The 16290-nt window shown below is 42.1% G+C and overlaps 1 protein-coding gene across 7 annotated transcripts in view; it reads right to left on the reverse strand.

Annotated features, from left to right (window-relative positions):
* RFWD3 (ring finger and WD repeat domain 3) overlaps positions 1–16290 on the reverse strand; it is a 46143-nt gene that overhangs the window by 12755 nt on the left and 17098 nt on the right. For 6 of the 7 annotated variants that reach the window (XM_055366567.2, XM_063700327.1, XM_004057982.5 and 3 more), the window contains 5 exons: positions 15005–15075; positions 10421–10615; positions 10242–10333; positions 3700–3814; positions 2201–2432 (listed from right to left, as the gene is read on the reverse strand). In XM_055366567.2, the coding sequence (XP_055222542.1) occupies positions 2201–2432; positions 3700–3814; positions 10242–10333; positions 10421–10615; positions 15005–15075 (705 nt within the window). Of the gene's footprint in view, positions 1–2200; positions 2433–3699; positions 3815–10241; positions 10334–10420; positions 10616–14835; positions 14938–15004; positions 15076–16290 lie in introns of those variants that run through there. The other variant, XM_063700330.1, reaches the window with a different exon arrangement.

The following is a 16290-nucleotide window of genomic DNA, read 5'->3' on the forward strand; positions in this document are numbered from 1 at the left end:
ACACTCCAGATGCAGAAGGAATAGTGAACAATAGAGAATGAAAATAAATAATTTGTCAGTCAAGATATGTCACATCTGTCTGAAATGAAATGAAACAGATGACATTTCAAGTACCCACATTACTGAAGTGGGGGGAAAATAACCAGCAAAAACCAATAACCTTTTAAAACTTCTTGTTACTCTGTTCTCTTACTAGGCTATGATAACATTTATTTTTTACTAAGTACTTTATATATATATATTTTGAGACAGGGCCTCACTCTGTCACCCATGCTAAGGTGCAGTGGCACCATCATGGCTCACAATAGCCTCGATCTCCTAGGCTCAAGCGATCCTCCCAACTCAGCCTCCCAAGTAGCTGGGACCAGAGAGGTGCGCCACCACACCAAGCTAGTTAAAAAAAAATTTTTTATAGCGATGGAGTCTCACTATGTTGCCCAGACTGGTCTCATACTCCTGGGCCCAAACGATCCTCCCGCCTTGGCCTCCCAAAGTGCTGGGATTACAGGCATGAGCCACTGTGCCCACTTGAGTTAAATTCTTTAAAAATATGTCAAATCCTAGATTCAAGATAGCTTCAGCTTCTCCAGGGAACCAAGTACGTGGCTTACTGTACTTTCTTCTAGCAGAATTAAGACAGCCAGAGAGGAAAAAAAAAGGGGGGGAGAGGGGGGCGCAGGTATAGGCTTTAAATCAACAAGATGATCAGGCATGGTGGCTCATGCCTGTAATTCCAGTACTTTCGGAGGCTGAGATGGGTGAATCACCTGAGGTCAGGAGTTGGAGACCAGCCTGACCAAAATGTTAAAACCCCATTTCAAATACAAAAATTAACTAGGCATAGCCGGGCGCGGTGGCTCACGCCTGTAATCCCAGCACTTTTGGAGGCCGAGGCGGGTGGATCATGAGGTCAGGAGATTGAGACAATCCTGGCTAACACGGTGAAAACCCGTCTCTTCTAAAAATACAAAAAATTAGCCGGGTGTGGTGGCAGGCACCTATAGTCCCAGCTACTCAGGAGGCTGAGGCAGGAGAATGGCGTGAACCCGAGAGGTGGAGCTTGCAGTGAGCCGAGATAGAGACAGCGCCACTACAGTCCGGCCTGGGCGAAAGAGCGAGACTCCATCTCAAAAAAATAAAAAAAATAAAAAATAAAAAAAAAAAATTAACTAGGCATGGTGGCATGCACCTGTAGTCTCAACTACTCCGGAGGCTGAGGCAGGAGAATCTCTTGAATCCAGGAGGCAGAGGTTGCAGTGAGCTGAGATCAGGCCACTGCACTCCAGCCTGCGCAACAGAGTGAGACTCCATCTCAAAAAGAAAAAAAAAAAAAAATCAACAAGGTAACAGAAATACACACCAAGTTAATCATTAAGGGGAACAAGGACAAATCAACACCAGCACACTATCAAGCAGACTGGAATGGACACGTTAAGAAAAAAAGAACAGAACACTTTCCCAATTTGGGGAACATTAGGAAATAGCTATTTTTCCAACTTGTTGGTTTTATTTGATGATAAATCTTTTTATTAAAAACTTAGATGGGATAAAGGAACATTATACAACCATGCTAAAGCAAAGGGGTCTTGCAGTTGGCAGAAATCTTATGCTAAAGACAACAGAAAGAAACACCTGCAAGATTTAGAAATGATTTAATTGAGCATTTGAAAAGACTTGGTTTTCAACATTTAGAAAACCTAAAATTAAGCTTAAAAACACAAAATATGTTGAGAGAAAATTAACCTAGTATTAATAAAATAATCAATTTACTCCCTAAATTCTCTTATTTGGAAACTGTTAACTTGAACACTACTGAAAGTAAATATTAAATTTTGTTTCACCTTGAATTAACCCTTAGGGCAGTGTTTTGTCAAACATTTCCAGTCTAAAATGAATCTGTAAGTTGAATAGGACATATAAGTCCTTCTTGGACTATATCAGTAACCCACACTTCCAAGGACCTCACCATCTGCTTTATCATGGTTATCAGTATTTCTACCCTCTTGGTTAATAAATTTACAGAATGAAGTCAACAGACAGTAAAGACATCTTTGCAGCACCCTGGGGTACTTGCATTAACAAGGAACTGATAGGGAAAGGTGATTTGGTAACCTTTGAGTCTTGAATTTTCCAAAAGGCAAGGAAATAAATATATGGAGTCTAATAAAGAACATGAAAGCTGAGGTTCTAGACTCTTTACCTGGAAGAAAAGAGGCCTGAGGAGAAGGCTGTGATATCACCAGGCAGCTCAGAGCATCACAGTATGCCATGATCCGGCAGTTTCCTGCCTGAGATACTGTGAAGGTCTTTTGGAAGTGGTACTTGTGCTTGTGCTGGCCCTGGCTGGAGGGTGAGCAGCTCAGGACCCATGCTTGGGAGCCCCTGGGTTGCTGTAAATTCTGACTTTGATGTGACGTAAGTTTTTGCAAGTCCTAAAATGAAAAAGATTTTATAAATACAAAGCTTTTTAATTTGATATTCCCCTCAAACACAATTCCTTGATCTTTTACAGGAAGATTTCTTACCCATTATATGAAAGTGTTAACATGAATCCTAGAGAACTGCAGAGTTTTTTTTTTTTTTTTAAGACGGAGTCTCACTCTGTCACCCAGGCTGGAGTGCAGTGGGACCATGTTGGCTCACTGCAACCTCCATCTCCTGGGTTCAAGCACTTCTGCCTCAGCCTCCTGAGTAGTTGGGATTACATGCACCCACTACCACGCCCGGCTAATTTTTTAATATTTTTAGTAGAGATGGGGTTTCACCACGTTTGCCAGGCTGGTCTTGAACTCCTGACCTCAGGTGATCCACCCGCCTCGGCCTCCCAAAGTGCTGGGATTACAGGCGTGAGCCACCGTGCCCGGCCAGAACTGCTGAGTTTTTACAGTATTTCAACAAGCAAGTGAAATAAGGAGAGCAGAGAATCATAATATGAGGGTTGAAAGTCCTTAATGGTGGTTTTGTTTAAAGTCCTTTAAAAAAAAAAAAAAAAAACTTAAAAGGAGACAGGGTCTCACTCTGTCATCCATGGCATCCAGGCTGGAGTGCAGTAGTGCGATCACAGCTCATTGTAACCTTCAAACTCCTGGTAAAGCCCTCATTTTACTGGTAGATTTAGGAAGGTAAAATTACTTAAACAAGTTTGGAATTCTTGGTTGGCTATTTAATTTTTTCTAAGATTCAGATTGTAAGGCCAGGTGCAGTGCTCACGCCTGTAATCCCAGCACTCTGGGAAGCCAAGGCAGGCGGATCACCTGAAGTCAGGTGTTCAAGACTAGCCCGGCCAACATGGTGAAACCCTGTCTCTACTAAAAGTACAAAAATTAGCTGGGCATGGTGGTGGGCTCCTGTAATCCCAGCACCTCGAGATGCTGAGGCTGAGGCAGGAGAACTGCTTGAACCCAGGAGACAGAGGTTGCAGTGAGCCGAGATCACATCACTGCACTCCAGCCTAGGTGACAGAGTAAGACTGCCTCAAAAAAATAAAAAATAAAATTTAGACTATAGTAGACCTCATCATGAAGTGTGTAGTAAGTTTTGAACAGATGCCCTAATCAGAAATAAAATAAGGAGTTGGTCATGTTCATTTCCTAAACAACTTGGCAAATCCTATTTGTTTCTGAGATGAACATAACTAACATTAGCTTCCTCTTCCATTCCTATTCCAAAAGTTCTTTGGATTAGAAAGGACAAACGTACCTGAACACGCCTTTGAAGCCTAGTGCACTCATCAGTGAGGACCTGCAGTTGGAGTCGGCACTGTGCTGATTCTAACTCGGCCTGTTTCCTTAGCATCTGTTCCTTCAGTAGGGAACTAGGGGGGGAAAGCCAGCAACAAGTGGGGATTAGGAAGGCTACAGAACACTTCCCATCAAGGTGGCAGAGTTAAGTTCATGCTATGATGCACGTTCTTTGCTGTAAATATGTTATGATAGTGAATAAAATATAAAAAGAGAAAAAGCTGTAAATATGTTATGATAGTGAATAAAATATAAAAAAGAGAAAAATCTCTCCAGAAACAGGTTTTAGGGTAAGCAGGGAGTGATGGTCAGGAATTTGACTATTACTAGAAAATGGGGACTAAAAATGCCACAGGCAAAACGAGAGAACAGAGCTAATCTAGTGTTCAGCTACGGCAAATTATAAAAGATTAAACTGACATGTTAAAAGGCCAAGGTTACTGGATTAAAAAGAAAACAGTAAGCTGTTGGTTGTTCATGAGATACTCAAATAATATAACCCAAAAAAGAATCTGAAGTTAAAAAGAGCAAAAGTAGACATCAAGCAAATATTAACAAAGGAAAGACCAATTAGAATTAAGGAAAAAGCATAAATAGGCATAACGAGGAACAATGTATCATAAAAGGACACATTCACCAAGAATAACAATTATATATTTATATGTACCTAAAAACAGTCTCAAAATATGAAATGCAAAGACAGAATTCCACTCCAGTAAGATATGCAAGAAAAAGATGAAAATTGGAAAAGATAAAGCTGCCCTTATTAATTTTTATGGCAAATTTAAGAGAACCCCCAAAACGATTACAGTTTAGCAAGGCTGCTGGACTCAAGACCAAAAAAATTAGATCAACAGCAGTCCTCATCAGATAACTGATTAGTAAATGTAATTTAAAAAATTCATTCACAACAATTTTAACAGCAATCTAGAAATACAGTCATGTGCAGCTTAATGATGTGGGCATGTTCTGAGAAACATGTTGTTAGGTGATTTCGTCATGTAAACATTACAGAATGTACTTACAGAAACCTACACAGTATAGCCTACTACACACCTAAGCTATATACTGTTGCTCCCAGGCTACAAACTTGTATAGTATGTTACCATAATGAATACTACAGGCAACTGTACTATAATGGTATTTATGTATCTAAACATAGAAAAGGTAATGCATTGAGCTAAGACTTTTTTTTTTTTTAGCCCGAGTCTCACTCCATTGCCTAGGCTGCAGAGCAGTGGCGTGATCCAGGCTCACTGCTACCTCCGCCCCCCGGGTTCAAGAGATTTCTTCCCTCAGCCTCCCAAGTAGCTGAGATGACCGGCGCCTGCCAACACACCCAGCTAATTTTTGTATTTTTAGTAGAGACAGGGTTTCACCATGTTGCCCAGGCTGGTCTCAAACTCCTGGCCTCAAGTGATCCACCTGCCTCGGCCTCCCAAAGTGCTGGGATTACAGGTGTGAGCTACTACGCCCAGTGCGCTAAGCCATTTCAATGATTACAACATCACTTACGCAACAGAATTTTCAGCTCCATTATAATCTTATGGGGCCACCATCGTATATGCAATCTGTCATTGACCCAAAGGTCATTATGCAGCACATGACTGTAAAGTAAAAGGCTAGGCAGGATCTTTATGAAGCAAAATACACTTGTGAAAGACACAAGAAAACAGTGAATAAATGGAAGGATATTACATAATGCTCATGACTGAAAAGACTATCACAAAGATGGTACTTCTCAAGTTACCCTATAATAATTTTTAATGCAATTTCAATCAAGATCCCAAAGGTTTTTTTCATGGAACTTAACAAATTAATTTTAAAAAATTAATATGAAGAACAATGCCAAAAATAGCAAAAAATACTTTTGCAGAACAAAGTGGGGGAACATATATTAAAGCTACAATAAATTATAGCTTGGAATATGTGAGACAGAATTAACAAAAAGACTGTGGAACAAGAGTATAGTGTCTCCTTATCTAGTTTCATTTTCCATGGTTTCTGATATCTGTGATCAACCACAACCTACAAATATCGAGATATGTTGAGAGAGAGATGGAGACCACACTCACATAACTTACTATAGTATACTGGTATAATTGCTCTATTTTATTATTTATTATTGTTAATCTCTTACTGTTCCTAATTTACAAATTAACCTTTAGATTTGTATGTATAAGAAAAAACATACTATGGTTTCAGGCATTCACTGGGGGCTCTTGAAATGTATTCCTTGTGGCTAAGGGGGGACTACTGTAGCCCATTCATACATGGAAACTTAATTTTTTTTTTTTTTTTTTTTTGAGACAGTCTTGCTCTGTTGCCCAGGCTGGAGTGCAGTGGCATGATCTTGGCTCACTGCAACCTCCGCCTCCTCCCGAGTTCAAGCGATTCTTCTGACTTAGCATCCTGAGTAGCTGGGATTACAGGTGTGTGCCACCACGCCCAGCTAATTTTTGTATTCTTAGTAGAGACAGGGTTTCATCATCTTGGTCAGGCTGGTCTCGAACTTCTGACCTTGTGATCCGCCCACCTCAGCCTCCCAAAGTGCTGGGATTACAGGCGTGAGCCAATGCACCTGCCTGGAAACTTAATTAAGGATAGAAGTAGCAATGAAAATTTGTACAGAAAAATATACTGTTTAGTAAATTATAAGTCAGGTGTGGTGGCATGCGCCTGTACTCCCAGCTACTCGGGATGCTGAGGTTGGAGGACTGCTTGAGCCTAGGAATCTGATGGCGCCACTGCACTCTGGCCTTTGTGATAGAGCAAGACCCTGTCTTAAAAAAATTTTTTTTGGCCAGGCGCAGTGGCTCATGCCTGTAATCCCAGCACTCTGGGAGGCCGAGGTGAGTGGATCACGAGGTCAGGAGTTCAAGACCAGCCTGGCCAAGATGGTGAAACCCCGTCTCTACTAAAAACACAAAAAATTAGCCAGGCGTGGTGGCGGGTGCCTGTAGTCCCAGCTACTCGTAAGGCTGAGGCAGGAGAATCACTTAAACCCGGGAGGTGGAGCTTGTAGTGAGCTGAGATCGCACCACTGCACTCCAGCCTGGGAGACAGAGCGAGACTCTGTCTCAAAATAAATAAAATTCGCAAAGGTATGAAAAAATGAGAAATCTCTCCTTTTTTTTTTAAACAAGAAAAGTGTAAGTTAGAAGAGTAATTTGACAATATCTAGGTAAAGCTGAAATTAAATGTGCCCTATAATAAAGCAATTCCATTGCTAGACCTCTCTGCAGCATGGCTAATATTAACAAGTGGAGACAACCTAAATGTCTACCAATGTAAAATACAAACAGATAATTTTTTTTTTTTTTGAAGACAGAGTTTTGTTATTGTTCCCCAAGCAGGAGTGCAATGGTACGACCTCGGCTCACCACAACCTCTGCCTCCTGGGTTCAAGCTAACCTCCTGCCTCAGTCTCCCGAGTAGCTGGGACTACAGGTGCCTGCCACCATGCCCGGCTAATTTTTGTATTTTTAGTAGAAATGGGGTTTCACCATGTTGGCCAGGCTGGTCTCCAACTCCTGACCTCAGATGATCCGCCCACCTCAGCCCCTCAAAGTGCTGGGATTATAGGTGTGAGCTACCACGCCTGGCCTAAACAGATTAATTTTGACTAGAGAACTAGAATATTATCAAGAAATTGAAATGAAAAAAACTAGAGTCCCATGTATCAACTAGGATATACTCCCAAAGCATAAAATTAAGCAAAAAAGCAAGCTACAGAAGAAAAAGTTATAATCTAGCATAACATTTGCATACAGTATAAAAACTTTCTGGCCGGGTGCAGTGCCTCACGCCTGTAATCTCAGCACTTTGGGAGTCCGAGGCAGGCTGATCACGATGTCAGGAGTTCCAGACCAGCCTGGCCAACACGGTGAAACCCTGTCTCTACTAAAAATACAAATTAGCTGGGCATGGTGAAGGGCGCCTGTAATCCCGGCTACTTGGGAGACTGAAGCAGGAGAATTGCTTGAACCTGGGAGGCGGGAAGTTGTAGTGAGCCAAGATTGCACCATTGCACTCCAGCCTGGGCAACAAGAGCAAAACTCCATCTCCAAAAAAAAAAAAAAAAAAACCAAAAAAACCAAAAACCAAAACAAAACTTTCTATATCATACTACGTATAATTTACAAATACATATATAGCTAATCAAATACATAATAACTCTTGGGAATGCTGAACACCTAATTCATGAAAGTAGTTCTCTATGGAATTAAGAACTTAGTTCACAGGAAGCCTTCTAGTGTACCTTTTTTTTTATTTGAGACAGAGTCTTGCTCTGTCGCCCAGGCTGGAGTGCAGTGGCACAATCTCAGCTTACAGTAACCTCCGCCTCCCAGGTTCAAGTGATTCTCGTGCCTCAGCCTCCCGAGTTGCTGGGATCACAGGCACGCACCACCACATCCGGATAATTTTTTGTATTTTTAGTAAAGATGGGGTTTTGCCATGCTGCTCAGGCTGGTCTCAAACTCCTGAGCTCAGGCAATCTGCCTGCCTCAGCCTCCCAGAGTGCTAGGATTTCAGGTGTGAGCCACTGTGCCTGGCCCTTCTACTGAATCTATAATTAACTTCTTCTTTAAAATTTTCTTTACTTTTTTTCCTTCTTGACCTGGTCAACAGATTTATCTTTATTTTTTTGAGACAGGTTCTTACTCTGTCACCCAGGCTAGAGTGCAGTGGCATGACCATACATAGCTCACTGCAGCCACAACCTCCTGGGCTCAAGAAATCCTCTCTCCTGAGTAGCTGAGACTACTCATGTGTGTACCACTACACATGGATAATTTTTTTCATTTTTATTAGAAACAAGGTCTCACAATGTTGCCCATGCTGGTCTCAAACTCCTGGTCTCAAGCAATCCTCCTGCCTCGGCCTTCCAAAGTGCTGGGATTACAGGCATGAGCCACTACACCCAGCCTATTTATTTTCAAAAAGGCTCAAAGCAATATGGCAAAACATTAAGATTTGATAAAATTGGGTACAAGGCTGTTCGTTTTATTAGTCTGTATCGGCATTTTGAAACTCTTCACTTTTTCTAATGAGGCTGGAGAGTATACTAATTCCTTATTGTAATCAGTGAATTGTTTTTAAATATAATCACCCATTACAGCCACACCTATAGATTTTGCCTTTTCAACAAAATTCCTCTCTGTACACATCTTCCATTATTTAAAAATGCTACAAGTGAGTATTGGTTGGACCAAATGAGTAAAAAAACAAGGAAGAAAACTAAAATAATCTGTACAGTGACTACCTATAGAGCTTTTTTTCTTTCTTTTAAAAAAAATTTTAAATACAGATAGGATCTATGTTGGCCAGGTTGGTCTTGAACTCCTGGTCTTAAGCAATCCTTTTGCCTTGGCCTCCCAAAGTGCTGGGATTACAAGAGTGAGCCACCGCACCAGTCTTACTTTTTTTCTAGTTCACAAAAATGCAAACATACTAATAACATGCTTCCACAGGACAACATATGCACATTTCAACATTGTATAGTATTCTGTTCATGCATACACCACCGTTCATTCAACTAAGCAATCCCCTTGCCTTAGATTTTTAACAATGCTAAATGAAGTTTCATTAAGTAAATCTTGGTACACAGCCTTCAATGTTTCTTTAGAATGCCTGGACAATTATTACTAGATCAAAGGCTTTAGAGACACATTTCCAAGGATGTCTCAAAATGATTTTGCCTGTGTACATCCAAACCAGTAAAGTGTGAACCCATGTCACTGTACCTCTCTCTCAATGGTGTGTATGTTCTTTAATATTTTTGAAGCATATACTGAGTGGTGTTACTAGCAACTGCTTTTTTTTTTTCTTTGAGACGGAGTCTTGCTCTGTCGCCCAGGCTGGAGTGAAGTGGTGCAATTTCGGCTCACTGCAAGCTCTGCCTCCCGGGTTCATGCCATTCTCCTGTCTCAGCCTCCTCAGTAGCTGGGATTACAGGTGTCCGCCACTATGCCCGGCTACTTTTTTTGTATTTTTTAGTAGAGATCGGGTTTCACCATGTTAGCCAGAATGGTCTCGATCTCCTGACCTTGTGATCTGCCCACCTCGGCCTCCCAAAGTGCTGGGATTACAGGCGTGAGCCACCATGCCCGGCCCTAGCAACTGTTTATGTGCTTCCGAAATCCTGGTAATTTTTTACATTGCACTGCATGTGCAAAGCTTCACTTATGAGTTTTCTGTATGGAGAACTGCTGTGTGGGGGGTGGTCAGGGATATGAGAAGCAAAAATGGCAACAGAAGTAATGTGCCAGATCCTTGTGTTTAATGCTCTACATAAGGCAAACGATGCAGACTTCCTTAAGAAGATGATCAGACATGAATTATAAATAACAGTGTAAGACAGACTGCCAATGATCCCCAGAGATCCCAAGTCACAGGTCAAGTAAAACCTCACTACGAGTGACTCACAACTTCTTTTTCAGATGTGCCTACAATGAACCAAAAGGGAACATTCCAGCTAGGCATACTCTTACCACCTACCTTTTCATGCGCTCCTGTTCACTAGTGTCCAAAGCTCTCAGGGTTCGGGCATAAAGGACGACAATGTCACTGTGCCTGGCTTTCTTGTTGCACTAAAGAACCCAATAGGACATAATTAGAGTGGTTCTAGGAATCTGCCTGACTTAACATGTTAATGTGTCCTTACCTATGGTCCTTACCTGGGGACATTTTCGTACTTGTCCTTTAAGCCACGTGGAAATGCACCTATACCCAAAGAGATGCCCACAGCGTAATGCTGAGAGCCGGTGGTCCCCAGCATTGGTCCACTGTTCCAGACATATTGTACAAGTGTCCCCTTCTTCCTCATCCATAGATGCAGAAGGTAGCAGAAGCTCAGACTTCTGGGGAGATGGCTAGATGGAAAGCAGAATATATTCAAATTAGAGAAAATGTAAAATCAATCTTGAAGAAGATGTGCAACTAAGAAATTAACAGAAGTGCAAAAAAAGATACAAACAATTAAAAGAGCTACAGAACACTTGTAACACCTATGAATCACTTGTCATTCTTTCTAGAATGCAATGTCACAAAATATAAGCTATGAAAACTATACTACTCTTAAATCTTATAGAATTCTTGGATACTTTTTCCTTCACTCAAAGGAAGAAAAGCAGCTATCCATATAAAGAATAGCAGCTATAAAATATTTAACTCATGTGTACCAGAGGGGAAAAAAAGAAAACAAAGGATACAAATGCTTACAAGAAAACACAATGGTCAATAAGTGTTTGCTTATAATTAAAGAAATGCAAATTAAAGAGACCATTTTTCATCTATCAGACTGGTATAAATTGATGTCTGATGACACCAAGCACTGTTGTGGGTAAATGAGATATAGACAGCTTATATACTTGCCTTAAATGTAAAGTGGCACACATTTCTGGAGCACCATTTGGCATTATCCATGAAAATTAAAACACATATATCTTTCCTTTGGCATAGCAATCTCTCTGCTAGAGATACCTCATGGATATATAGTCATGCATTACTTGACAATGGGAATACATTCTGAGAAATGCGTCTTTAGGCAATTTCGTCATTGAATGATCCCAGAGGTACTTAAATAAACCTAGACGGTGTAAACTATTACATACTTAGACAACAAACCTGTATAGCATGTTACTGTACCAAATACTGTAGGCAGCTGTAGCACAGTGGTGGGTTTCACCATTTTGGCCGGGCTGGTCTCGAACTCCTGACCTCAAGTGATCCGCCCGCCTTGGTCTCCCAAAGTGCTGGGATTATAAGTGTGAGCCACTGTGCCCAGCCTGGTATTATCATCTAATGGGACAACCATCATACATGTGGTCTGTCATAGACTGAACTATTATGCAGCCCATGATCATAGTCACAAATATTTTCTTTTTTTTTTTTTTTTGAGACAGACTCTCGCTCTGTCGCCCAGGCTGGAGTGTAGTGGCACAATCTCGGCTCACTGCAAGTTCCGCCTCTCGGGTTCACACCATTCTCCTGCCTCAGCCTCCTGAGTAGCTGGGACTACAGGCGCCTGCCACCAAGCCCGATTTTGTGTATTTTTAGTAAAGACGGGGTTTCACCGTGTTAGTTAGGATGGTCTCGATCTCCTGACCTCGCGATCCGTCCGCCTTGGCCTCCCAGAGTGCAGGGATTACAGACGTGAGCCACCATGCCCAGCCAGTCACAAATATATTCTAAGATAATTATATAAGATTGTTCCAAGCAGGCCAGGTGTAGTAATCACACCTATAGTCCCAGCTCGTTGGGAGGCCAAGGCAGGAGGATTGCTTGAGCTCAGGAGTTTGAAACCAGACTGGACAACATAGCAAGACATTGTCTCTGTTAAAAATTTAAAAAATTAGCCATGTGTGGTGGCACATGCCTGTAGTACCAAGTAGTCAGGAGGCTGAGGTAGAAGCATCACCTGAGCCTGGGATATCGAGGCTACAGTGAGCTATGATTGTGCCACTGCACTCCAGCATGAGGGACAGAATCAGACCCTGTCTCAAAAAAGTTCAGTGTAGCATGATTTATATAAAGAAAAAAAGTATTATTACCCTCCCAAGTAGTTGAGACAACACAGGCGTGTGCCACCATACACCAACCATGCTTTACATGATAAGAAAAGAATTAATTCGCTGGGCGCGGTGGCTCACGCCTGTAATCCTAGCACTTTGGGAGGCCAAGGCAGGCGGATCATGAGGTCGGGAGATCGAGACCATCCTGGCTGACATGGTGAAACCTCGTCTCTACTAAAATACAAAAAATTAGCCAGGCGTGACGGCGTGTGCCTGTAGTTCCAGCTACTCGGGAGACTGAGGCAGGGGAATCGCTTGAACTCAGGAGGCGGAAAGAAAAGAATTAACTCAAAATTTATTTGTATGATGGAATGCCATGTAGCTATTTATAAGAACAAGATGAGACCAGGCATGGTGGCTCACGCCTGTAATCCCAGCACTTTGGGAGCCCGAAGCCGGCGGATCACCAGGTCAGGAGATCAAGACCATCCTGGCTAACACAGTGAAACCCTGTCTCAACAACAACAACAACAACAACAACAACAACAAATTAGCTGGGTGTGGTAGCAGGCGCCTGTAGTCCCAGCTACCGGGAGGCTGAGGCAGGAGAATGGTGTGAACCTGGGAGGCGGAGCCTGCAGTGAGCCGAGATCATGCCACTGCACTCCAGCCTGGGTGACAGAGCGACACTCGTCTCAAAAAAAAAAAAAAAAAGATTCAATTTTATGTACTGATAACAGAAAGCTCTCCAAGATGTACTAAGCTGGGAAAAATGAGCCAGACTCAAATAAAAACACAAACAGCACATAGAAATATGCAAAAAATGATAAATGATGTTTTGACATTGGCAGAATTCACAGCAGATGTAAATAACTCATACTGAGGACAATGATGTATAGGTGTTTTTTTTTTTTTTTTTTGACATGGAGTCTTGGTCTGCTACCCAGGCTGGAGTGCAATGGCACAATCTCGGCTCACCACAACCTCCGCCTCTCAGATTCAAGTGATTCTCCTGCCTCAGCTTCCCGAGTAGCTGGGCCTATAGGCACGCACCACCATATCCGGCTAATTTTTGTATTTTTAGTAGAGATAGGGTTTCACCCTGTTGGCCAGGCTGGTCTCAAACTCCTGTGCTCAGGTGACTCACCCACCTTGGCTTCCCACAGTGCTGGGATTACAGGTGTGAGCCACTGCACCCGGCCAACATTATTATTACTATTCTTTGAGATGAAGTCGTGCTCAGTCTCCCAAGCTAGAGTGCAGTGACGCTATTTGGGCTCACTGCACCTTCTGCCTCCCAGGTTCAAGCGATTCTCCTGTCTCAGCCTCCTGAGTAGCTGGGATTATAGGCGCCTGCCAACATACCCAGCTAATCTTTGCATTTTTACTAGAGATGGGGTTTCGCCATGTTGGCCAGGCTGGTCTCGAACTCCTGACCTCAGGTGATCCGCCCACCTCGGCCACCAACAGTGCTGGGATCATAGGCATGGGCCACCGCGCCCAGCCCATTATTTTTAAAAATAAAAATTATCACCTACTGACCATATTCTGCCTGATTTTTTTTTAATTTTAATTTTTTTATTGAGACAGGGTCTCACTCTGCTGCCATGGAGTGCAGTGGTGCAATCATGGCTCACTGAAGCCTTGACCTCCCAGGCTCAAGTAATCCTGCCTCAGACTCCCTAAGTAGCTAGGACTATAGGCGCATGCCACCACACCTGGCGAATGTGCTTAATAATTTATAAAGCACATTTATGTCTATTTTTTCAACTGATACTTAACCTTGTTGGCTAGACAGGACAGGTTATCCTCAATACTCCTCCCTCCCCATTTTTAAATCTAAGAGACAGCAGTCACACAAATAATGAGTAACTGGGATAGGATCCACACCTGGACTTCTTGCCTACAAAGCCTGCAAGCTTCCCATTTTAACCTGCAGCCCCACCACTTTTTGGTTAGAGACTAGGTTTCACCATGTTGGCCAGGCTGGTCTCAAACTCCCTACTTCAGGTGATCCACCCGCTTTGGCCTCCCAAAGTGCTGGGATTACAGGTGTAAGCCACCGTGCCCAGCCAAAAACCCAAACCTTTTATTTAAAAGGATATTCAGAGGCCAGGAACGGTGGCTCACACCTATAATCCCAGCACTTTGGGAGGCCGAGGTGGGTGGATCCCGAGGTCAGGAGTTTGAGACCAGCCTGGCCAGTATGGTGAAACCCCGTCTCTACTTAAAAGACAAACATTAGCTGGGCGGGGTGGCGTGTGCCTGTAGTCCCAGCTGCTCGGGAGGCTGAGGTAGGTGAATTGCTTAAACACGGGAGGCAGAGGTTGTTGTGGTGAGCTGAGATTGCACCACCGCACTCCACCCTGGGCAACAGAGAGAGACTCCGTCTCAAAAAAAAAAAAAAAAAAATGGGGGGATATTCAGGTTGGGCATGGTGGCTGATGACTACAATCTCAATGGTTTGGGAGGCCGAGGCAGGACGATACCTTGAGCCCAGGAGTTCGAAACCAGCTGGGTAATATAGTGAGACTCTGTCTACAAAAAATAAAAAATGTAGCCGAGTGTGGTGGCATTACCTGTAGTTCCAGCTATTCAGGAGGCTGAAGTGGGAGGATCCTCTGAGCCCAGGAGTTTGAAACTGCAGTGAGTTATGACTGCACCACTGCACTCTAGCCTGGGTGAGAGTGAGACCTAGTCTCTAAAAATAAATAAATAAATAGATTAAAAAAATGACGTTCATATTACCTGTTTGGGGAGGGTCTTGCCTCCATCAATACATGTAACTTCTTGCTCTGCTGAGACACCTGCTAGTTGCTCTGCCAAGTCATTTCCAGAAATGATAGGAGAGGTAAAATACAAAATAAGATATGTCAGGTATGAGAAGCTAGCAGGAGGGAGCCTGACTCACTACAGCTTCCCATTTCTAACTGACAGTGTTCCTGCAAAAAGGATGACAATTTCCCCAGGTACCATCAGTGAATTTATTTTTAAAAATTTAGTTTGAATAGTCTCAAACATACATAAAAGTACACAGAATAGTATAGTTAAGCCACAAGTACCCATCACTCAATTTTAAAAATAATCAATATTTTGCCAATCTTGTTCCACCTAAGCCCCCATTCCATTATTTTCTTTTGGATGGAATACTTAACAAACCTTAAAATGTCATTATACTTGCAAAAACTTCTGCAACACTGATAAGAATTCTTTTTTTTATATAAACACTGTGTAATTATTATACCTAACAATATTAACAATAATCCTCCAATACCACTAAATATCCAGGCATCCAGTTCATATTCAAAATTTCCCAATAGTTATAAAGCTGCTCTTTGCAGATTTATTGCAATCAGAATCCAAAAAAGGTCTCCATAATGAGCTTGTGATGTCTCTTAAGTCTTTTTCATTTTATTACAATTCCCCCTCACCCATTTTTTTCCCCTCTGTTTGTCATTGATTTGTCAGGTCATTTGTCTAATGAAATGTCCTACACATTCTGGATTTGGCTGACTGCTTCTTCATGAAATTAACTTTTATATACAATAAATTGAGCATTGTGCAACCACCACCATAACCCAATTTAAAATATTTCTATCAGCCCACAAAGATCCTTTATGCCCATTTAGAGTCAATCCACATTTGCATCTGCAGCCCTGGGCAACCACTAATATTGTCTCTGTAGACTTGCCTTTTCTGGACATTTTATGTAAGTGGAATCATAAACTATGTTGGTTTACTGTTACATAAAACATTAAAAATTGTCCCCACTGATTTGAGATACTCCCTTCACAATATGTTAAATTTCCATATATATTTAGGTCTAGAAAGATGTTCCATTTGTAGACTGTTCTACATTTTTAATTTAAATGATTACATCTCTGAGGTATTATTTATCTTGTTCCTCCACCCCTGTTTCTACAAACTATGCAAACTGGTTGTTAGAAAACAGTCTTGAGTAGATTCAGGGCTTTTTTTTTTTTTGGCAATGGGGGTGGGGGGCTGGTGTGTGTGTGTATACAGTACTTCCTAAG

This window comes from Gorilla gorilla, chromosome 18 (assembly GCF_029281585.2).
Source record: "Gorilla gorilla gorilla isolate KB3781 chromosome 18, NHGRI_mGorGor1-v2.1_pri, whole genome shotgun sequence".
NCBI lineage: Eukaryota > Metazoa > Chordata > Mammalia > Primates > Hominidae > Gorilla > Gorilla gorilla.